The following is a 24,401-nucleotide window of genomic DNA, read 5'->3' as shown; positions in this document are numbered from 1 at the left end:
TTTGTGGGAAGTGTGTCTAGATTTTCAAAGAAGCCCACGAGAGTTAGGCACCCAGATCCCATTTAAATTCAATGGGAGGTAGACATGAATAGGTTAAGTCCACATAATGGCTCCCAATGATTAGTAAACAGTTTTTGTATATTAACAAAAGCATTTTTTCATCTAAGTTTTGTTGCTAAATGTGAGTCTGTTTCTTATTTCCAGAATTCTTACACTGGGACTGGGATTTCTTATTATCCCTTTTCTTCCTGCAAGTAACCTGTTCTTCCGAGTAGGATTTGTTGTTGCAGAGAGAGTCATCTACCTCCCCAGTATTGGCTATTGTATGCTACTTACGTATGGATTTAGTCTATTGAGCAAACAAGCTAAGAAAAAGGTACGTACTAACTGTCAATAAAACTGATGGACCAAGACTAGTGGAGGAACTTTAATACAATGATGATTAACCTATATCTCCTTTCTTTAAGAAAATGCTTGCTGCTGCTGTACTAGGAATCTTGTTGATCAACGTGTTGCGCTGTGTTATCCGCAGTAACCAGTGGAGGTCTGAAGAACAGCTTTTTAGGAGTGCTCTGTCAGTGTGCCCTCTTAATGCTAAAGTAAGTTGGTCACACTCACTTTTTATTTAGTTTTTTAATATTCCACATGGTAAATACATTGCAGTACAGCATCTCATGTACAATGCTAGCCTGGTGAAAGCTCAGCCTAAAATAGATATCTAAATTATAATGACAGCATAGTCAACTTCTCAGCCAGTGCAAGTTACAGTACTTTAATTCAAAACTGAAAAAGATGAAAATAAATTGACTTCAATGAAGACATCCAGTCAAATAAGAAAAGATCAAATACTTAAATACATAACTAGTACCATCCATTGAAATAGTTGCATACAAAAGTGACTCTTTTCTGCAACAGTCTCATAATCTGTGTAAAAAGAAAAATTAAACCATAAGTGTATTCAACTGATTTGCTGTCTGTGTTTTTAGAATCCTATTTTTGTCTCCTTCAGTGGCATTAGTACATTACTGCTTTTTCTCCTGTTAGCTGTGCTGTCTCTACAGGGCTATGGGAGAATGAACTGAATCACTCATCTCAACAGAACTGCCAAGTTTATGGGTGAGATCCTCACTCCTTCTCCTTGACATCCATTAAAATGGCCAGAATGATGAAAAGGAGCCCCAAAAGCTTCCATTGTGGACAGGGGATGATTTCCCCTGGTGGCAGGCACTGCAGAAAACTGCCAAAGACTGCCTTCAGAGAATCCCCTTGCAAGTCCTGACTTAGGGGGAATGCTAGGGGTGAAGCTGGAGGGGACGTGTCAGTGGTGGGCACTGGGGTCCCATAGGGCAGGCCTGAGAGGCTGCCATAACTTCGACAGATCCCCATGGCTATCTAGGTTTTGTTCTAGGCCTCTTTAACTCCTGGAGCAGCCCAGTATCAGGAGGGTTCAAAGGTGGCTAAAAGCCACGGTAAGCTCTCCACATCCTTGGGCTGCAAGTTCTGTGCTGCTGCTCTAAGAGGTGCAAGGCAGAATATCACCATTTAATACTAGCGTTGATGCACAAGCCAGAAAGAATAAAGCTTGAATTTTGACCCCAAGTTGAGTTCTAGGACTGGCAGCAAGGAGGAATATTCACCATCCCCTTATTTGTAAACTATTACATTTTTGCCATTTCTCTTTGAAGTATAGCTGCAGTTTAAATTTCATTCACATTTTGCAAGTCCAAGCTGAGATTTCCATTGGGCAGCATCCCTGTAGAAAAATATCTTACCAGCTTACATAATTTCGGAGCTCTGTAGTCTAGAGCAGTGCCTCAGAAAATGTGGATCAGGACCCCGAGGTCTTGCGGCGTTTAAATGAAATATTTGAACTTCCTTATTTAAAAAATGTAATATAAATATTCAACTTAGAGAAGTGAAAAATATACAAATTAATGAAATAGAGCTATAAAGAGGTCACCTTTAAAAAGGATCTTTTACCAACATTTACAACAAGGTGGGGTTACCTCACCTACCACTATTTCCTTCTCAGTAAATGGAAAAAAAAAAACCCACGTATCTGAGGTTCTGTTGTGTAGTAACAAGGCAAACATCTGTTTTGTAACAATTACTTCATGATCTCTCCTTCTGGAGGATTAGTACGTGCTGTAAAATGTAAATGAAGCATATTCAATCTATCTCTTTGTGCCTGCTTGCACCCCTCTCAAAATGTTCTGCCATAATGTGTATGTGAGAGAGAGTGTGGTAAGTGTTGATTAGTGGGGAGATGAGAATCAGGTCCCTAGTCTAGCAGTCACCTTTAAAATAAGGAGGTGACTCTACTGTCTTCATAGTTACAATTCCAAGTTCTCTAGCTCACCCCTTCCCACTGCAATCATATTAACTTTTTAGGGGTTGTTTTCATAGTAACAGATTGCCAATCACAGCATATTTTGGAAAACTACTAAAGAATGTAAAAGAACACCAGGGTAGTAGTATTCCATGATTTAATTGTTTCCAATCCTCATAATTACAAAGGTAAACATGAAAACCAGTCATAACTGATGCTATGCTATCTTCCTGAGACTGCAGACAGCATAGCTATTAGGACTGTAACCTGACCCATTCATCTCAGTGAAGTGTTAACACTGAAACCTTAAGATGGCATTTAAATATCTAAATTAACTAGTTCACTACTTTTACTTTATTATTTTAGCAGAAACATGTAACTAATGTGTTTAACCCACAATCCAAATTGCCTTCCATACCAATCTAGGTTCTAAAAGCCCCAGATGATTCTCAGTGAGCTACTGAAACCTCCAGCTTCCATCCTGACCACTCCTACAATGCAGCTGTAGGTCTTCAAAACCAAAATCCGTGGCATAGTGAAAACCATAAATGTGTGGACAGCATAGCATAAGTTTAATATAAAAATAAATGGCAAAGACACTGATGTTACTATTCATTTTCATATTTAACTCACTTAAAAAAAAGTTAAATTGAGCTGCCATAGTTTTTTTTTCCAATCTACTACACCAGAGTGATGTAGAACTGAAGTCCTTGCACAGATTTTAGTTCCAGCTTGCTGTCAAGTATGCCAGGCCTTGTAAACACCCATTCACAATAGGGAATGTATGGTGACAAGAATTCAGATTGTCCTGCAGAGTACTGAATCTCCTCTCTGGGACAATGGATTTAGCTGGCTCAGGAAGGTGAACTTTACCTGTCCCAGCACCAGCTTTGATAAATTTGGCCCTGTGTAAACAAATAAGTCTATAAGCAAGTCACAAATATTTTGATATTTTAAAAGAGGGGTCACAACAGAGAAAAGTCTGGGAATTCCCTGTCGAGAGACATTTTAGACATAGGAGAAATGTTTTAGAGGGAAGGGAATGCACTATAAGCTTACCCTGGCGAACCGCGTGCCAAAGGTTGCTGATCCCTGCAGTATAGTTTTTGGTAAAAGGTTGCTAGAAAGCGCATTCGAAACTTTTGACTTTAGCCTACTTGTTTGTGCACGCAACTATTTGAAATATGTTGCCAGATTGAAAAAGGATCATTTTAATCACACATGATGACTATTTCAATGAACAGAATATTCATTAGTCTGAACAAAAAAAAAAAATCTATACATTTTAAACGGTGTAGATTCGTTGAATTCAATAGACTTACTCCTTGTTTACGCTAATATTAGTCAGAATCAGACCCAGTATGAGTTGCTGGAAAACACTTATTTCTGTCTACTTTTATGAATATGCATAAAAATAGCGTATTCATAGTTAGCCTTGCTTGTGATTACAGGTAGCTTAGAGATTTAGAATAATACAATGTTACTGGCTTATAAGGGGCCTAAATGGAAAGCCAAATTGGAGTCTTGCCATTGACTTCAATGTGCTTTGCATCAGGCCCATAGTATTTTACTGCATTACTGGAATGTCTAATTAATTCTATACTATTGTAACAATCACCTACAGCTGGTAAACTTGGGAACAGGTAATGTTACAGAATAATTTCTATTTTTACTAAAGGTATTAGAGGCTAGTTACCAGCAGATTTTTGAAGTTTGAATTCTTTTTTGAATTATTGTCTGATGGGTGCTCCACATTAGGATGTGTGCATGCCTGTGCACTTTTGATAGAAGATTTTTGGCAGCTGTGTCAGCATGTGCACCCATCACATCCTCGTGCTCTGGTAATATTGGGAGAACCAGACCCACTGCCATTCCAGTTTCTTCTCAGCTGCCTGCGGCTCAAGATGGAGTACTGCAGGGTCCACTAATGAGCAGCCTACTTCAATGTAATCTATCTCCTTTTATTTGGTTCTTATTTTGTTTATTGTTTTTAGCACAAGTTTGTGCATCTGGGGGGGGGGGTCCCTCCCCCCCCTTTGTTTCCCCCTGCAGTCCTTGGCTCCTGTTTTGTTTTGTGGCCTGCCCTGTGTGGGTTATGCCAAAGCCCTGAAGTTTCAAATCCTGCCAGACCTACCATAGGTCTTTCTCTCTCAGCAATGGGCATTCCAGCTGCCGCCACTGCATTGGAGAGTTCCTAGTCTTGTTTTTAGTGCATGGTCTGTTCAGGTTTCAAGAGCAGGTCTAGGAAAATGAGGGAAGACAGACTGAAGTGTCTCCTCTTGGAACATTCCATGAGACCCATGGGATTGAAATCCCCCTCCGTCCCCCTACACTGACCTCAGCTGTTCGGGGTACTCTGGTGACTTCTTCAATCTTGATAAGTAGAGACCCTGGGAAAGCTTCAAATGCTTTGAAGCATTCAAAAAAGAAAAAACTTGATTACTTGGAGAGAGCCTCCGAAAAAGGGGAAAGTCACCTGTAAGGCCAGGGGACAAGGAGACCTTGCGTCCCAGTGCAAGTACTGCTGAGGCATGTACCAGCCTTGTACCGAGATGCTGGTACCTCCAAAAGACTTCCAGTTCAACCCACAACAAGAAGTCTTCTTGTAATCAGCCTTCAGCGGCCATTGCCAGTACTTGAATCAGAGCCCTCCACATGCAAGGGACTCCTTGAGGAACAAACACTCCTTTAAAAAAATCAGCTTTGACCTCTGCTCCAGTTCCCTCTTCCTCAGGTCATGGTGACAAAGAATACGCACTGTTATGTATTATGTACTGTCTTTGGTACCACCTGATGTTCCTGTAGAACTGTACCCAGGTTCTCTGGTACCGACTAGGTTCCGCTCCCATGAGGATATCCAAGCCATGAAGGAACCTGAATCCCCTTTGCTAAGGGGTACTGGGAGGGATCACTTATTGGTACCAACGTGCCTTCCAGAGATGGAATCCCTATCAGTGCTACTGTGCCCCCATACAAAGACTCTGCCTCCAGTACTGACTTGGTTGTCAGTCCCACCTTGAACACCGGTATGGATACTGTTGGCTCCTGTTAGATACAGGAGATGACAATTCTTGGACATTTCTGTCTAGGACTCCATCACATTCCCATTCCAACTTTCCTTCTTAGAGTTGTATCCTGAGGATGAGACCCCAGGGACCCCACACCAACCCTGGCAGGAACCACTTGGGTCCTGTTCCCTTTCTCTGTGCTCTATCACAGTGGGCTTTTTGCAATCCCTGGACCCCTTATGGTGACCAGTTTTATAGGGTACCCTCATGGAAGAGGATCCAGCAAGCCAGCAGCCACCATTACTGCAGGACCCTCCTCCCCAGGAACAGGAGCTAATAGCTGAGGAGGAGACACCATGTAATAAATCATCCTCACCCAGCAAGGCAGTTATGCCTGTACCAGCATCCTATACAGATGATGATATCAGGGTCTTTCAAGATCTGATAAAAAGAATTGCTAAATAGAGGAAATACAAGAAACTCAACACTCCTGGTGGATATTCTGCATTCTTCTCCCCAGAGCAAGTTTGCCTTGCCCATTTGAGGCATTACTCTCACTGGCCTGTATGATTTGGCAGTAACAATCCCAGCCCCATGCAAATGGATTGATAAAAAATACTATCTGTTGGTCAAAGATTTGGAGTATTTTTTCCCCTCCAATTCCACCCCTAACTCCTTGGTGATAGTTGCTGTCAATGAAAGAAATAAGCAATACGCCTTCTGATAAATAATGTAAGTACATGGACCTTACAGGCTACAAGAGCTATTCCTTGGTTGCTCTCCAATTTAGAGTTGTGAACTATCGGGCCTTGATGTGTGGTGGGCGAGATGTTGCTGCTGTCTTTGACTTCAGTGCCTCCTGCTGACTTCCTGCTTCTGACTCCAGTGGCTCAGTCCTCTGGCAAAGTCACAAAGTTCAAACCACTTCCAGGGTATCATGAACAAGTCCAAATGAATATGGATAATTCTCCTGCCCCTTTGGGCTGCTGAAGTCCTCTCCTTGTACTCTTGTTTTAGGGCTTCCTTTGCAGGAGTGTATGCAGCCCCTGTAGGGGACTGCCCCCATTATCTCTGTTACCCTAACACTGGACTTCTCTCAGTTAGAGGCACCTGTCTCTTCTGCAGTCTCTCCCCTCAGTTGAACTCCTTCAATCTACTTATTTTGTGGCTTAGCTCTGCTCCCTCTGGCTGGGAGCCAATTAAGTATTCACCTGCTCCCCCCACAGCTGCAGAGCATGACTAATTAGGTGCATTCACTAGCCTTGCAGGTGATGGGGCTTAAGCCCCATCACTTATGCAAAATATGACTTCACAAATTACATTACATTTTCACATTTCACTGAACATTTGCCTCAAGACCAGAGGGAGCAGTTACAAGCCCTCTTCCCAGAAGGCCAGTTAATCATTAAGGCTTCCTTTCAGACTTCTCTCAATGTGGCACATACAGCTTCACATTTGATGGCAACTGCTGTAATCATGCATTAGGTGTCATGGTTGCAATCCTCTGCCTTGTCAAGGAGATACAAAATACCGTGGAGAACCTTCCTTTTGAAAAGCCTAAGCTTTTCAGTGATGCCATGAATGGTTCCCTCCACTGACTTAAAGACTCTAGGGTGACTGTGTGATCTCTTGGCATCTGTACACCTGAAACAAAAAGAAAATACAGCACGTTGCAGACAGCACAGCGATCCCACCCAGTTGACTACCAAACCTCCCTCAGACCGACTGAACCAACCACATTTCCCAAGAAAGGGCCACCATTTACAGTAAACTCTGTTGGCAACCTCTTCCGAGCGACCTTTTTGACTTGCTGATCAAAGGCCATGAACCACCCCTTATTCTGGATCCTATGCTGCATCAACCCACCCTGTGGAGAACGACACCTCTCCTATTTCCTACCTTCCTGGGTGCTCATCACCTTGGACAGATGGATCCTAGAAGTGATTTTGACAGGCTATTCCATCCAGTTCACCTCCATGCCTCCCTTCCATCCCCCAACCCCCCCTTTTCCCCCCCCCGTCCTTATTCAGGGACTGTTCTCATGAAGGCTTCTTAAGGCAGGAGTACAATCTCTTCTTCTTCTAAAGGCCATCAAATCCATTCCACCAGACTTTACTGGAAAAGGATTCTACTCCGGGTACTTCCTGGTTCCCAAGAAAAGAGGGGGATGGAGACCAGTTTTGGATCTATGCACTTTTGAACTCCTTTGTCCTCACACAGTGATCCAAGATGGTAACTCAGGCAGTGATCATTCCATTTTAGATCCAGGGGACTGGTTCATTACCCTCTACCTCCAAGATCATACTTTCATATCTATGCACCATCCCACAAATGTTTCCTACAATTTGTTGTTGGCAAGCACCACTTTCCATACTGGGTCCTACCCTTTGGCCTTTCAGTCTCCTAGAGGGTCTTCACAAAGGTCTTCTCAGCCATTGCATGAGAATAATTCATCACTTGAGAATAATTGTCTTTCCCTATGTGGATGACAGGCTCCTCAAGGTTCGCACCTTCTTCAGGTTTCAGAGTAGCAGCCGTGTTAGTCTGTATCCGCAAAAAGAAGAACAGGAGTATATGCAAACTAGACACAATCAACTCCGGTTTGAATAAGGACTGGGAATGGCTGAGCCATTACAAACATTGAATCTATCTCCCTTTGTAAGTATGCTCACACTTCTTATCAAACTGTCTGTACTGGGCTATCTTGATTATCACTTTAAGAGAAAAAAAAACTTTTGATTAATTGGCCTCTCAGAGTTGGTAAGACAACTCCCACCTGTTTATGCTCTCTGTATGTGTGTATATATATCTCCTCAATATATGTTCCATTCTATATGCATCCGAAGAAGTGGGCTGTAGTCCACGAAAGCTTATGCTCTAATAAATTTGTTAGTCTCTAAGGTGCCACAAGCACTCCTGTTCTTCTTTTTACCTTCTTCAGGGTACAGTAAGCAACCAACAAGGCCCCATCTGTCTCTGCCTTAAGGTGGAGAAGTCTACTCCAACACTGGTACAATTCATAGAATTTGTTAGAGCCATTTTAGACTACACAACTGCCAGAGCAAAGCTGCCCTCAATGTCCAGCCTCATTTCTAGGCTACAACAGAGCCCACAAACCACATCAAGGGCCTGCTTTCAGCTCCTGGGTCATATGGCAGCCTTCACATTTGTCACAGCCCATGCAGGTCTGCACACTCAGCTGGCTCGGGTCTGTCTACACTCCCAACAAGCACAAACTGTCTCAAATCCCTCAACTGGTGGAAGGATCCACAGAATGTCTGTGGGGGAGTTCCATTCTCACATCCTTCCCCCATAAAAATTATTGGCACAGATGCCTCCCCATTGGAGCACTAATTTTCAGGACTTCACTGCTCAGGGCAAACAGACTCACAAGAGGTGTCGTCCCGCCCCATATCAATGTTCTCAAACTCAGAGCAGTCCGTATTGCTTGTTTCCACTTTCGATCCAACATCAGAGGTCACTCAGTCAGACTAATGCTAGACAACAGGGCAGCAATATACTATACAAATTGTTGAGGAGGACCAAGATCCCAGTCCTTATGTGCAGAGTACATAAAGCTATGGAATTGGTGCATATCTCACCACATAGAAATCTCAGCAATTTATCTTCTGGGACTACACAACATCTTAGCAGACTCCTTGAAGAGGTATTTCAGTCAAGACCCCAAGTGGGTGTTGAACAACACAGTCTTTCAGGAAATCTGTCTCACCTGGGGCTCCCCAGAGCTAGATCTCTTTGCAACACCATCCAATATGAAGTGCTGGCACTTTTGCTTGAGGGGAGAGCACAGTCGGAACTTGCTGAGATGCACCCTCCTCATCTCTTGGCCTCGCCTCTTGCCATACACTTACCCCCAATGACCTGGGTCCTCAAGGTCCAGAACAGAAACGAGTGAGGTTGGTGATCATTCTTATAGCACCATCGTGGCCCAGGCAGGTATGGTTCCCTGATCTGCTCCACCTGTCTCTGTGATCACCTCTTCACCTCCCTCTGACAGCAGACCTCCTGACGCATCCCAAACTTTCATTGCTTCACCTCGGGGCTTGACTCCTTGATGGCTCTTAGGCGTAGAACAGGAGCGTTCTCCCAAGATTCAGACAGTACTACTGAATAGTAGAAAACCTACCACAAGGAAAAATTACCTGCAAAAGTGGAAGCATTTCCAAGCCTGGTGTGCCCAATGGTCCACATCTCCTCTGGAGTCTCTCTTTACAATCTTTATTACCTGCTAAATTTAAAAAGCCATGAGTTTGTCACTGAACTCTAAGGTTCACCTAACTGCCATTACAGCTTTTCGCCCCCCAATCAAAGGGTTTTCAGTTTTTGCTCATTCTATCATGATGAGATTCCGTAAGCGTTTATTTAACCCTTTTACTTATGTAAGGGAAGCTACTCTGTTTGGGATCTTAATTTAGTCCTTAGCACCTTAAGGGGGGAAATAAAAATGTTTTAAACTCTTGGAGTTTTTTGTTTGTTCTTCTGTCCTTCAGAATCTCATTCCTTGTAGCCATCTGCCTCTGCCGGAAGGGTAGGAGAGCTAGGAGCACTTATGGCAGATCCACCATATACGGTGTTCTATCCTATTAAGGTGACTCTGTCTCCACCCTCATTTCCTACCTAAAGCTCTTCTGACTTCCACATCAATTGCCAGTGTTTTACCCAAGTGTGTCACCTCCAGAGAGGAAGGCAGTCTTCATGCTCTGGATGAAAGCAGGGCTCTTGCTTCTACCTTCATAGGCCTAGGCCCTTCAGGGATTCTCTCAGATTGCTTCTTTTGCAGAAAGATACTAAGGACATCTGATTTCCACACAAAGATTATTGAAATGTTTTTTGGGGATGCATTCTGGCATGCTACATAGCTTTGGTGATACATTCCCCACCTGGAGCTGACTGCATCTCTGTAGCCCTACTGGAGAACATACCTATCTTGGACACTTGCAGGGCTGCCACCTGGTCAGTAGTGCACACATTTTCCCAACACTATGCTATCCTGTATGCTTCCACTGACATGGCTTTTGGCAGTACTGTCTTCAATCTGCTCTACGCTTGCCTTCTCAGCACCGTACTCTGTATTGAGGCACTGCTCCAGAATCTGCTCACACGGAGCATCCATAGGGACAATACCTTGAAGGAGAGATTACTTACTTGTACAGAAAGTGGAGTTCTTTGAGATGTTTTGCCCCTATGTGTGCTCCACTACCTGTCCTCCTTCCCCTCTGCTCTGGAGTCCTTGACTCTGGACTTCGTGGTTGAGAAGGACCCGGACTGGCCCCTCCCTATAATTGCTCTCATTCTGGAGTATGAGAATATGTAGGGTGCAGACACCACTACCAAAACCTCTGATCAGAAGTGCATGGGTGTGGTGCACACATCCTCACATGGAGCTCCTGTAGGGACAAAACATTTTGAAGAACTCCAGTTACTGTATGAGTAAGTAACTTCTCCTCATTGCTGTTCACTTTATCAGGATATTAAACCACCTCTCTCACTCCTGAGCATTTGAGTCTGGGCTGCAGATTATCCTCTTTATAGATTTTAAAAATAACTCTTTTGGAAATGCTCAAATTGCAGACAATTTTAAGTTATGAATGTCTTGTTACTTTAGAAAACCACAAGCTGTTTCTTTCCTTTTAAGCAAAACTATAGCAATCTACACAACACTGGTACCATGAACAATTCTTATTTCTGAATAGTTTTCTCTAATAAGTACTCTAAATAAAACATGTAGTTCTGCAACAACACAGCCATTAAAGAGGTAGAAAATATTTACCCCTTTTTGCCTTTCAGAGAATAAATATATCTGGCTGCAAGAATCCTTTTAAACTAGTCCCAGAATTTTAACAGTTTACATACTGCAAATTCTTTCCCTGTTGCTGGATTGTCTTTAGAAAACTCTAATTATTAAAAAAAATAAGAATTGCAGTGAATTTATTTATTAGTAACTCTTTCAAAATAATGAACAAGGAAGGTTTTTTTTGTTATTCCCAAATAGCCAGTGGGTTCATAAAGTCCGCTAATGGAGTAGTTTAGATGGCAATTAAGGGGCAGCTGGCTTATGTGTATTCGGCATCCAAAATTGGTTCGCCTTGGCTTTCAATGCATGCCTGTGTCTTTTGTCTGTTTTCAAGTGGTTGCTGACAGAAATGCTCTCCGAAGCATCTCTAGGATAGTCTCTGGCATTCTACCTCTCCCTTTGTCCATGCAACTTGTGGGTGGTGGTTGTGCTTAGTCTGTACCTCCCAGGATTCTGCCTCCACTTCATACTGTTTCAGCCTCTTCTCCGGTGACATTGAATCATACACCTAGGCTATTCATCACACTAATCTCTAGAATTTCACCTCATAACATCTAATGTCACCCCAGTATCTCCACAAACAGCTAGCATATAGCTTGTAGGTCTTCTGCTTTTTCAATGCAGATATCTGTTTCATTTTAGAGTTTGTAGTAACCTGGAGATTGTTCGGAACCCTTTTCTGAAAAAGTGGTGGTCCTGTATGCTCAGCATTTCCTGTTGCCTTTATCTCCCATTTTCTCCAAATGTGTACTTGTTTGCCTTTTCTATTTCTTTTGTTTGCCTTCTGTTGAGACAGCCTTCTCTGGAGCTGAAACTGACGCTATTTGAAGCACTAAGCTATGGAACTAGTTGCCCAAAGGCTGACTCCCAGATCTCTTCTGCTACACTCTGTTGTCTCTCTCTGGCCACACTCAAAGCCTGCCACATTATCGGCAACCGTTTATCTCAGCTATCCAATTCCTTTGCCACTTTCTTAGCATGGTTTTGTCATCGTATTTTGACACATTCCTTTCTATTTCTACTGCTCTGAAAGAGACGGTAGTTTATATCTCATTTTCTAAAAAAATTAAAAAAAAAAAAAGGTTCTTCTTTTATTACTTTAATCCAAGTCAGACTTTCTCACTATTCAAATTAAATAAAAATATATTTTAGAAGTGTTTATTTCTAATTTGTTTTGTTGATTCACCATTTGTTTAACTTCTTATATAAGTAAGAACAAGTTGTTAAGATGGTTGGAATCTATACTAGCTTCCTTAAGATTAATTTATTTTAAACTTTCTTCTTGTTTTTCATAACAGTGAACTATTTCTAAGCAGTTCCAAAGCCTCCATCACCATGTGGTCTAAGTGCCAGTTTTCAGAATTGTATGTTGCTATACAGCGTTTCCAACCTTAACCGTTTTATTGTATGAAAAACTTCAAATTAAAGTCCCAGTGCCTGAAATCAGGTGATTATATGAGAATCTCCGCTTTCATTTTTAAAAAGCCACTAACTTCCTAATCCTCATGGATGCAGAGAAAAGCTTGAAAATGTGAACCTTAACAGTCCAAAAAGCAAATAAAAGAATTCACCATTTATTATTTCTTTAAATCTCATGTTTTCAAGCCAAATCTCATGATTTTTGAACACTTGGGTTGGCAATAGTGCATAATTTCTGTCTTGCAACCAGGTCAGACCCTGTTTTATGCATTTTTAAAGCATTTACAAAATATAAAAAACTTTTAATGTTAAACATCACGAGCAGGTTAGACCCTGTCAGAAGTTGAATCTCATTCTTCTTGCATCAGAATTAAACTATTGCTTGGATAATCTTAACCATCGCCTTTTCATTCATTGCATATACAAGAAAAGAGAGTAACTGAATGGAATAACACCAAAAACATTCTGTATTCTAGAGGTTGATAAGAGGCTTAGCTTGCTATGCTTCGAAGCAATACTGTATCGTTCAAATACCATAGTGATGTGTGTTGTATAGAACCTAACAGAATTGAATAGAATGCGTCACACCCGTACCATAAATGTTCTAAAGCACAAAATAAGTATGTTAAAGCAATTCCAAATAAAGTCCATAATATGCTTGCTCTGTCAGATAACAATATCCTCTCTCCTCAGATATCTCCGAGGATGTAAGAAGGATATTGCTTGATACATATTGCCATGTGATATATAATCTCTCAGAATGGAATATCAGTCCCCCTGTTCTACGTTGTGCACATTCCAAAAGTAAAATGAAAAACAAACTAAATTAGATACACAGATTGTCATCACTTGCAAAGTCCGAATCACTCCACTTCTTCAAAAACTATGCAAATGTTGTTATATCAGTCTTGTGATACATACATAACAGAGAACGCAGCTATGTACTTGGTGTTTAGTTTATGCTAAAATTATACTTGTGTCAAATGCAAGCTATGATAACACTGAATATGAACAGTGGAGAACTAATTTTCTGTACCTTAGTAAAAGGGCTGGCACTATTTCTCTTCAGGTCAGCACAAGATTTATAACTAACTGTTAAAAGATTTATTGAGCTGATGTAGAGAGCATCCCTTTTATTTACTTTTTGATCTTGTCTATGCTACGCATGAAAGAAAAACATACTGTCCATGTTGTACGGAACAGTTACAAACATGGCCATGGAGTTTGACACAATTGATGTTTAGATGTCTAACTTTCTCATATATGTGGGCACGGTCATGTTGTTAAACCTCTAGCAGACATTAATTGCAGATGGAAAAAGGGAACCTGGGATAAGTCCAGGATTTAAACTGGGTCATTTTGTCTTGTATATTATTTAGAAAATGTTTGATGAAAGGAGTTATGCTGAAATTTTGAGCAGAAGCATCTGTATTCTTGCTGCTGAAACTTCAAAACTTAGCACTAGTCTCCACTACCACGCACATCTGGTGATGACGTGCTATGCCGACGGGAGAGCGCTCTCCCATTGGCGTAATAACTCCATCTCAATGAGAGGCGGAAGCTAACACAGCACAGTGTTGACAGTACTTTAAGTCAATGTAATTTACGTCGCTCAGGGGTGTGTGTGGCTTTTTCACACCCCTGAGCGACATAAATTACATAGACTTAAGCAGTAGTGTAGACAAGTCCTAAGAGTCATATTCATAGATTCCAACACCAGAAGGGACCATTGTGATCATCTAATCTGACTTCCTATATAATCCAGGCCAGAGAATTTCCCTCAAATAATTCCTTTTGAATTAGAGTATAGCTTTTTAAAAAAACATCCGGTCTGGAGTAAAAAATTTCCAGTGATGGAGAATCCACAACAATCCGTGATAAACTGTTCCAATGGTTAATTAGCCTCACTTGTAAATTTGATTTATTTCCAGTTTAAATTTGTCTAGTTTCAACTTCTAGCCATTGGCTCTTGTTATACCTTTGTCTGTTAGAATGAAGAGCCCACTGTCAATACTTTTGTTCCCCATGTTAGTACTTGTAGACTGTGATCAACACCTCTTAACTGTCTTTGTTAAGCTAAATAGATAGACTCAAAGAGCTCAATCCCTGTAAGGCAGGTTTTCTAATCCCTTAATCATTCTCATGGCTCTTCTCTGAACCCTCTTCAATTTATCAACATCCTTCTTGAATTCTGGACACTGGAACTGGACACAGTATTCTGGCAGCAGTTGCCCAAGTGCCAAATACAGAAGTAAAATAACCTCTCTAATCCTACTGGAGATTCAAATTTATGCATTTTGGCCACAGTGTGACACTGGAAATTCATCTTTGACCCTAAAATCTTGTACTCTGATTTCAATTGAATTCATATTTGTTTACAGGGTGGTTGAAAACAACCTTGTAGAAAGGGAAAGCATCACAGACTTTATGAAACTACAGTAAAGAACAAAATTGTCAGACACCTAGATGAACCTAATTTGTTGGGGAAGACTCAACATGGTTTTGGTAAAGGAAAATCATGACTCACCAATCTACTAGAATTCTTTGAGGGTATCAACATGCATGTGGACAAAGGGGATCCACTGGATATAGTGTATTTAGATTTTCAGAAAGCCTTTTACGAGGGCTCTTAAGCAAAGTAAGCAGTCATGGGATAAGAGGGACGGTCCTCTCATGGATCGGTAACTGGTAAAAAAGATAGGAAACAAAGGATAGGAATAAATGGTCAGTTTTCAGAATAGAGAGGTAAATAGTGGTGTCCCCCAAGGGTCTGTACTGGGACCAGTCCGATTCAACATATTCATAAATGATCTGGAAAAAGGGGTAAAGAAGGGAGGTAGCAAAATTTGGAGATGATACAAAACTACTCAAGCTAGTTAAGTCCCAGGCAGACTGCAAAGAGCTACAAAAGGATCTCTCAAAACTGTGTGACTGGGCAACAAAGTGGCAGATGAAATTCAGTGTTGATAAACGCAAAGTAATGCACATTGGAAAACATAATCCCAACTATACATATAAAATGATGGGGTCTAAATTAGCTGTTACCACTCAAGAAAGAGATCTTGGAGTCATTAGGATAGTTCTCTGACAACATCCACTCAATGTGCAGTGGCAGTCAAAAATGCAAACAGAATGTTGGGAATCATTAAGAAAGGGATGCATAAGACAGAAAATATCATATTGCCTCTATATAAATCCATGTTATGCCCACATCTTGAATACTGCATACAGATGTGATCGTCCCATCTCAAAAAAGATATATTAGAATTGGAAAAGGTTCAGAAAAGGGCAACAAAAATTATTAGGGGTATGAAACGGCTGCCATATGAGGAGAAATTAAGACTGGGACTTTTCAGTTTGGAAAAAAGATGACTAATGGGGGATATGATAGAGGTCTATAAAATCATGACTGGTGTGGAGAAAGTAAATAAGGAAGTGTTATTTACGCCTCATAACACAAGAACTAGGGGTCACCAAATGAAATTAATAGGCAGCAGGTTTAAAACAAAAGGAGTATTTTTTCCCCCACACAACGCACAGTCAACCTGTGGAACTCCTTGCCAGAGGATGTTGTGAAGGCCAAGACTATAACAAGGTTCAAAAAAGAACTAGATAAATTCATGGAGGATAGGTCCATCAATGGCTATTAGCCAGGATGGGCAGGGATGGTTTCCCTAACCTCTGTTTGCCAGAAGCTGGGAATGGCCGATAGGGAATGGATCACTTGATGATTACCTGTTCTATTCATTCCCTCTGGGGCACCTGGCATTGGCCATTGTTGGAAGATCGGATACTGGGCTGGATGGACCTTTGGTCTGACCCAGTATGGCTGTTCTTATGTTTATTTAGAATGTAAATAAAGTGTCCCCTTTAATATCAGATTTGATCATTGATTTTCTTTCACAACTGAAAGATGGTTGTACTCATGAGCAGACATTACTTTGTTGAAGAGGGAATAAAATGTAGTATACCATATAATCAGTATTCCAACTGAAGGATGTGTGAGTTTAAAAAAAATTTTTTTTTTTTTTTTTTTGTCATATTCCCACTTTTACTGCCCGTAGCTGAAAAAACGAGGAATCGGTTGAACAAAAACGTTGCTTTTGTGTAGGGGAATAACATTGTTTCTTGAGCACTGTGTTTCAAGCAATGCGTATCAATCTACTGTAGAACAGTATTCGGTTACGTTGCCTGCTTGATAATTGTTTGTATTGATTTCCTAATCCCACTGGTATATTATGCAAAGACAACTATGCAGGGTCAGATCTTTGGTTAGTATAAATTGGGGTAGCTCCATTAGCTTCAATGGAGCCATGCTGGCTTATATCAGCTGAGGGTCTACCGTACAGTATCTCTAAAATACTACAGTGCATTTTAGATTACACCTTTCCAATCACCCAGCTCTTAGAGAGCACTGTGCTGTTACACAGCTGTAAGGATTTTTTCTCTTAGCACTATTAATATAAGATGATTACCTGTTAAGACTGGTAAAGGAGTGTGTGGGCATAATATAATAGGTTATTTCCAGTTAACATCTTGCTTTTAATACTGATTTGACAACGAAATGGTACATCAGCCCATAAATGTTTAAACAGGAAACAAAAGTCCTCTTCTGGAGCAAGCGTGCATATTCCCATTGAAGGCAGTTTTGTTTCTCAAGGCGGAATTTAAAATATTATAGTCTGTCTAATTATTAAAGGATAGATTCCCCCCCACCCCCCGGTCTTCACCCAGGTGCACAGTGGGTAGGGAACAGTATCAGGAGCTCCCCTTGAGTAGCAAACCAAGCGGAATTGCATCTCTTGTGCGCAGTGGAAGGCAGGTATTACTCTGTTTTTAATCCCCTCCGAGGACACAAGGGTGGCCAGGAAGCTGGCCCATGTGTCTCTTGTGCAATGGCCAGTAGAGCTGACTGGCTGGCTACATGGAAGAAGTAAGCTGCACTTCATCAATGTCTCTGTGTGTGAGCCTTGCTGCACTTTGAAATGGGCTATGCCTACATGGTGCAATCTAGTGGTTAATCTGGCTGGAAAATAGCTTCCCATTAATGTACCTCTATTTCCCCCATCCTAAAAGGGTTAAGCTCACAGAAAGTGATGTGACTTCATTGCAGTATCAGGAAGCAAAGAAACTTGCTAATCGTAGCTGGTATAAGTATCCCAACCAGGGGCAGCCCTAGACTAGCTGCAGCAACTGGCACCCTAGGCGAACCATGCAGTCGGCACCCCCAAACCCCAAGGGCAGATCCAGGCTGAGGTTTTGGTAAACGGGGAAACATTTTGCCCCTTTTTCCCTTTTAATGTTTTTTTAAGCGTTTTTTTTTTAAACAGAAGCTTAATTATTCGGTTTGTCTGTCCGTCCGTCTGTCCAATCAATGTTTCTGAGATCAGATAAAGTAGAGACATGAAATTTTCAGATTTGTACACGACAGCTAGATGATATTTCAGTCCAATTTCAAATTAAAATGCATTAAAAATGTAAATTATAATTTTTATTACAAATCCAAAATCATCCATTACGCTATCCTGCTTTAACTGCCATTACCACCACATCCAATATAGAAAGAAATAAGAAAACTCTTCAATGAACTTTAACCTGTATTTACAAAACACTCCGAATAAATAACACTCTGTGCTCCTAAAACATGACTTTTCTTGCTTTAAGTTTTTAAAATTCAGTCACTAGTTCTTTTAGATCCAGTTTTCCAGCTATTTCATGCTCTATTGACATTGTGGCAAGTCCGACAAGTCTCTCTTGCACCACTGTTGAATGCAGATATGTTTTTATCAATTTTAACTTTGAGAAGCTACGTTCCCCACTAGCTACGGAAACTGGCAAAGTTAAAAGAATGCGTAGAGCTATAAAAATGTTTGGAAAACTGTCTGAGTTTATTTCACAAACAAACTTCAGTACTTCTTCAGGAGTGGAATGTTTCTTAAATCATCTTGAAAAAGCCTGAAACTCACTACACAAATCTGTAGTATGAGTGTCTTTTGAATTTTCATGAGTCAATGACAACTCCAGTTTTATAAAAAATTCTGTTATCTGTTTTGCTGTTTTCTTTTGCAAGCTGCAGATATCATATAGAAAGCCAAATACTGACTCTAGCTGCTGCATCTGTTGAAATCTTTCGTCAACCAAGTGAATAGCAGTATCAAGGACTGTGAAGTAGAAATTCACTTTGAACCTTTGTTTTGGGTTCTGAATGGGTGTCTCTCGTCCTTCATACGAAAACTGCTGTTTCTTTTGCTGAATGTGAACTGGCTCTGGTTCAAATTCTGTTGGAAAATCGATTTCTTCAGCAAGCTCAAGAGAATATACCAGTGTTCTTTTGAACCCTTCATCACTTCTGAATTCCTCCAGAATATTTTTAGTTTGCTGCAGTTTTTGAATGGCAGAATGTATGTTCAAGTTCTTTCCTGAAGCTGCTTACTAATGAGTTTAATCTCGAAAGGATATTATACCACAAAATGAGCGAAGTCACAAATTTGAACTTGGAAAGGCCATTTGCAAGAGCTTCTGCATCTGAACGTGCCATATTGCCAGATGATCCAATACACAGGTAGTATAATCAGAAATTTCAATTAGGGCATCATAAATGGTTCCAAGTTCATAATGAAGAGGCTTCAAAGCATCAATGCGACTCTCCCATCTTGTCTGACTAAGTGGTTTCACAGTTAGAGAATTCACATGGCGAGTCGGAATCTCCCAACGGCATGTTGAGCCTGAGAAAAACACACAAACACGTTGCACCAGGTCAAAGAAACTGCTTGCCTCCAAACAGCATCTAGCAGCATCATTGACAACCAAATTCAGAGAATGCGCACTGCAAGGAACGAAAAAGGCCCTAGGACTGATTTCCATCATTCTCCTTTGCACACCACTGTCTTTACCCTTCATATTACTCCCATTATCATAGCCTTGGCTGCATAAGTTTTCAACAGATAATGACATTGTTTCAAGCTCTTGTAGAACAGTTTCAGTCATAAATGCTCCAGTCGTCTCCTTCAGTGGTATGAAACCCCAAAAATGTTCCTTTATGAACACTTCAACATTATCTTCATCTGCAGACTTTTCCATATCCACAAAATGAATGATCGTCATTTGTTCAACATTATTCACATCTGGTGTACAGTCCAATATTATTGAAAAGTATTTTGCAGAATGGGCAGCTTCTACAATTTTCTTTTTACTGGCATTTGCTAGGATTTGAATCAATTCATTCTGCATATTTTTTCCTAAATAATGAACCGGTGTTTCATGATCAGTTATTTTGCGTAGATGCTCCTTCATGACTGGATCAAACAAAGCTAGGTATTCAACAAATTTTAAAAAGTTTCCATTACCTGGACTGTATAATTTTTCATTTCTACCCCGGCCACGGAATGCTAAATTTTGCCCACTGAGAAATCTCACTAAAGCAATCAGATGTTCTAATATTTATTGCCAATATTCTTCTTTTTCCTTGATCACACACATTTTCTTCGATAGTTTTTTCCTTTTTTCAATCGTAATTCAAGTTCTTTCCAATTTTGAAAGCATTCCAAATGTTCTGTACTACTTTCATATGAAGAGAGAATTGAAGATATGTTTTTCCAGTCCTTTGAACCATTTTCAGTAAGTGATGTACCATTGCTTGATTTCTAAACATCTTGCCACAAAAGCAAAACAGAGTCCTTTGACACTGAATATTGTAACCAGTTTCGATGAATTTCTTCCCCATTAATGAGTTTCCTCTTCTAATGCTGAGCAGAGAATTTTCTTTTATTTCCATATTAGGGAAATTCATTAACTTGTTCGGGCTCATGTTCCATGAGAATTTGCCGCACACTGTTATCACATCTGGGCCATGAAGCTGGGTCCCCATACTGTAACTTGTTCGTAACTTCCTTGTCCTTTCTTCCTTCTACTTCATTTACTTCAATTTCTGCATGTGTCTCTGAAGGTGAATACATTTTCTCCACTTCCATATCAGTCTGAGGCTGTGAGTTGCCTTCATTTAGAAGTAAGTTTCCATCATCTTGAGTTTCCAAACTGCTTTTTTGTGGATGTGAGCTACCTTCATCTTGGTGATCCTAACTGCTTCCATGCAGATGTGAGCTAACCTCCTCTCCAAGTAAAATTCCTTCATCTCGATGTTGTGAACTGCTTCCATCTTTATTTGGATTAAAGAGAAGATATTTCAGGAAGGATCCCTGCTGTTTTGCTTGGTCCTTTTCCTTCTCAGCCTTTGGTTAATGATACTCAGCTCCTGAGGGTTTTCTTTTTCCTCTTTCTGCCATGGGTATTTGAATATTATGTACTGTGCTCCCGACTGCAAGCATTATAGCGTTAAGGATGGCTGACACACCCACCACATGGTTGGCAATTTAAACCACATTGCAGCCATCCCAACACATCTTTTCACTGCTTAAAGGTTCAATGATTAGTAACATTCAGTCACTTACCTATTAAAACAGTTAGTTACAGTGTTTACACGGAAACAAAATGACCTTTTTCAACATTATAACCTGACACCAGTTGTTTGGAAAGTAATCCCCTTCCTCACGGTTACCCGCTTGGAGTGTGACATCATCACTTTTGTAGTCTATTAAGCATTAATGCTGTTACTTTTCTTTTATGGACCTTATTTATTACATGTGAACCAGTTATAACAAAGAAAAGTTCATAATTATGCAGCCTGATAATAACACTAAGGTTTAATAACGCTTAAAGATACTCACATTTTGGATTTATAATGCTGAATAGGGCGACCAGACAGCAAGTGTGAAAAATCGGGACGGGGGTGGGAGGTAATAGGAGCCTATATAAGAAAAAGCCCCAAATATTGGGACTGTCCCTATAAAATTAGGACATCTGGTCACCCTAATGCTGAAACACATTATTCTTTATTTTTTGGCACCAAGCAACACAATTTTCCACAGTATTCGCTCGATTCTTAACATCTACCAGCAACATGTGTTAAAATGACCGTTTGACATGTATCAACTCGCGATATCTCCGCTCTAAATGAATTTCCGGCTATGCGACCTTGATGTATATTCGAGTTAGGTGTCACTAGCATTGCAGCTCTTGTCGCTGGTGGATGTTTCATTGTGGCTGAGTTATTGCTTATCAAAATTGCAGAGTGGGTCATCTTGACCCTACGTCGCAAATTGAAAAAAAAATTGCTAAAATATTTTTTTTGCAGTAAATAAAAGATTTGACATATTAATAAATTCTCAGAAGTGTAGAGAAATGAATTATAATTCATATTCCCTCCATATGCGCATGGGAATTGAAATAATGACATCTTCATTATTTTATTTGTATTTTTTCATCTTTCATTTTGATTCCATTTTTTTTATTTTTTTTTTTTTTCCCTCGAATTTGGCGCCCCATTTAACTTGGCACCCTAGGCGATCGCCTAGTTCGCCTATATGGACAGGCCGACCCTGATCCCAACTTGTCCATTTCTTCCTCAGATTCTTTGGGCCCTCTTCATGATAGTCCATATCTCAGGAACCAGCTGGAACCTTTCCCACCCCTGACTGCTAGCGTGGGGGAAAGAAGTCTTAAAGGTGTGAAAAAAGTAAAGTAGCTATGAAAAGGTTCAGCACTGAAATAAATGAATACTGATTTTGTAGCCAGAAACTTTAGCAACTTGGTCCCACAATATATCTGATTGTCTGGAACATTTGGATACATTTTTTATTTGTATTTTCAGGTGCACTACAATGTTGGCAAAAACTTGGCTGATAAAGGCAACCAAACAGCTGCAATCAAATACTACAGGGAAGCTGTAAGGTATTTTCAATTTATTATTTCACTAAGCTATCCTAGAAGTTCTTTAATTTCTCAGGCACAGTAAGACAGAGAAAATGTTGAGGACTTTGGGATTTCAGCTGCAAAATATTGCAGTGTCACATAACTAATCATCCAGCTGAAAGGCAAGGGAATGACTACAGTACCTTGTTTCCCTACGAGTAACAAATTTCTCTTCGATTCTAGGTTGAACCCCAAATATGTACATGCCATGAACAACCTTGGAAATATCTTGAAAGAAAGAAATGAGCTCCAGGAAGCAGAGGGGCTGCTGTCCTTAGCTGTGCAAATACAGTATGTTAAAAGAATGGCAAGCATTGTTGCACCACAAACAGTACAATGGGAGCTTATATTCCAAATGCTAAAATGTGTATTAAAATTTTTGCCTAGGCCTGATTTTGCTGCTGCATGGATGAATCTAGGAATAGTACAGAATAGTTTAAGAAGGTTTGAAGAGGCAGAGCAAAGCTACTGGACTGCAATTAAACACAGGAAAAAATACCCAGATTGTTACTACAATTTAGGACGGTTGGTAAGTGTTTTTTGTATGACATTGTGGCATATGATTAAAAAGTGATTTAAATTGTGATAGCTGGATTTTCAGTGTAAATTCTGCTTTATCGCTCAACACTGACAATAACTCAGATTTGCTTGAGTGTAGATTGGGGGTGATCTCATGTTTTTAAGACCATTTCTTGTCAATCCCCAATCTACCTCTCCCTCATCTACAAAAGAGGCATGCTTCCTGAGTTTGTCATTACTTTTTCATATAAAAACATACAAATACAAATATATTGGGCAAAAATCTAGCTTCTATGCTTCACAAAGCTACCTTTTCCTCCAGGAGATAATTACTAGTCACTTTTCAAAATCTTGGCTTCAGTTCTAAAAAAATGAGTATACATCAACAACCTGTTGCGTAACAGAGCTATACCAAAAAGAAAAAAAAAAAGTCAATGCAGATTGGTCTCAATATTTTATTTAGATTTAAAAAAAAATATATGTATATGCCCATCCTTTTCCTCTAGGCACATGTATATCTAAAAACCATACACAAATCATACCAGAAGAGCAAAAGGAAAATATGAATTTTTCATAAAAAGAGATTATCTCTAAAGATTTAAAAATATCACCACTCTTAAACACTTTATACCCTCTTTAATGCATCCTTGTCTGCTGAATGGGATAGTATTCTGATACTACATACATGTTTTAGTTTTTCTGAAAAGAACATGGGGAACACTGAACAAGACAAATGAGTATCTCTGTACCATCTTTAGCATGAACTGTATGACAAAAGCAAAGCAGGATGTAATTACTGTGGATTGCCTTACTTTCAGTATGCAGATTTGAATCGCCACATAGATGCATTGAATGCATGGAGGAATGCTACAGTTCTGAAACCAGAGCATAGTTTGGCTTGGAACAACATGATTATATTGCTTGATAATACAGGTACAGTATATTCATGGTTTTGATGGTTACTTACATAACAGTTTGTATAAACCTTGAAGCTATAGATAGAGGGATAGCAAAAATGCCAACCTGGCTCTGAGACTTTTAGGGATGTTATGGAAAAAAAAGGAGGATGCCTGGATCTCTCTCTCCCCTGCTCCCCTCACCCCAAAGAAACCAGAACCTCTCTCTCCTCACTTCCTAGAAAAATAGAGATCTCTCCCCGACCCCTTCCTGTCTGTGGCCAAGATGGGGGCCTACCCCCCCCCCCACATTATGGTCCCGACTCCCACCCTCAAACAGGGAGAAAGGGAGAATCGGCACTAGGAAAGCTGCCCTCTTATGCCATCTAGGGCCCATAATTACCTTGGTCAGTTCCAGGTGTGGACCTCCTTCCCAAGATGATGATACTCTTCCTTTTCTCCCTCCTCTGTCACGTTCCCTCTCCCGCTGCTCCTCTTCTTCTCCCACAGCCTGTGCAGTGAGGGTCTGATAGGAAGCAAATCACTGCAATTGTCAGTGGAGTTTGGGGTGCTGGATTCACCGCCCAAGCCACAGGCTGCGTGTTGCG

At 40.5% G+C, this 24,401-nt stretch overlaps 1 protein-coding gene and 1 long non-coding RNA gene across 4 annotated transcripts in view; one reads left to right on the top strand and one right to left on the bottom strand.

The window, feature by feature from the left end:
• TMTC4 (transmembrane O-mannosyltransferase targeting cadherins 4) overlaps nt 1-24,401 on the top strand; it is a 72,101-nt gene that overhangs the window by 41,737 nt on the left and 5,963 nt on the right. For both annotated transcript variants that reach the window (XM_054012792.1, XM_054012800.1), the window contains exons 10-15: nt 205-376; nt 468-599; nt 22,278-22,357; nt 22,562-22,669; nt 22,766-22,907; nt 23,716-23,830. In XM_054012792.1, the coding sequence (XP_053868767.1) occupies nt 205-376; nt 468-599; nt 22,278-22,357; nt 22,562-22,669; nt 22,766-22,907; nt 23,716-23,830 (749 nt within the window). The remainder of the gene's footprint in view (nt 1-204; nt 377-467; nt 600-22,277; nt 22,358-22,561; nt 22,670-22,765; nt 22,908-23,715; nt 23,831-24,401) is intronic.
• LOC128828286 (uncharacterized) lies at nt 6,056-24,311 on the bottom strand. Of its 2 annotated transcripts, none has more exons than XR_008443176.1 (3): nt 24,197-24,311; nt 9,501-9,586; nt 6,056-6,981 (listed from the first exon to the last, which is right to left on the bottom strand). It is a non-coding gene; the product is annotated as an uncharacterized LOC128828286 (long non-coding RNA). The 2 variants fall into 2 exon arrangements; XR_008443177.1 differs by lacking the exon at nt 6,056-6,981 and adding an exon at nt 7,728-7,881.

The sequence above is a fragment of the Malaclemys terrapin genome, chromosome 1 (genome assembly GCF_027887155.1).
Source record: "Malaclemys terrapin pileata isolate rMalTer1 chromosome 1, rMalTer1.hap1, whole genome shotgun sequence".
NCBI lineage: Eukaryota > Metazoa > Chordata > Testudines > Emydidae > Malaclemys > Malaclemys terrapin.
This window is presented reverse-complemented; position numbering and strand designations above follow the sequence as displayed.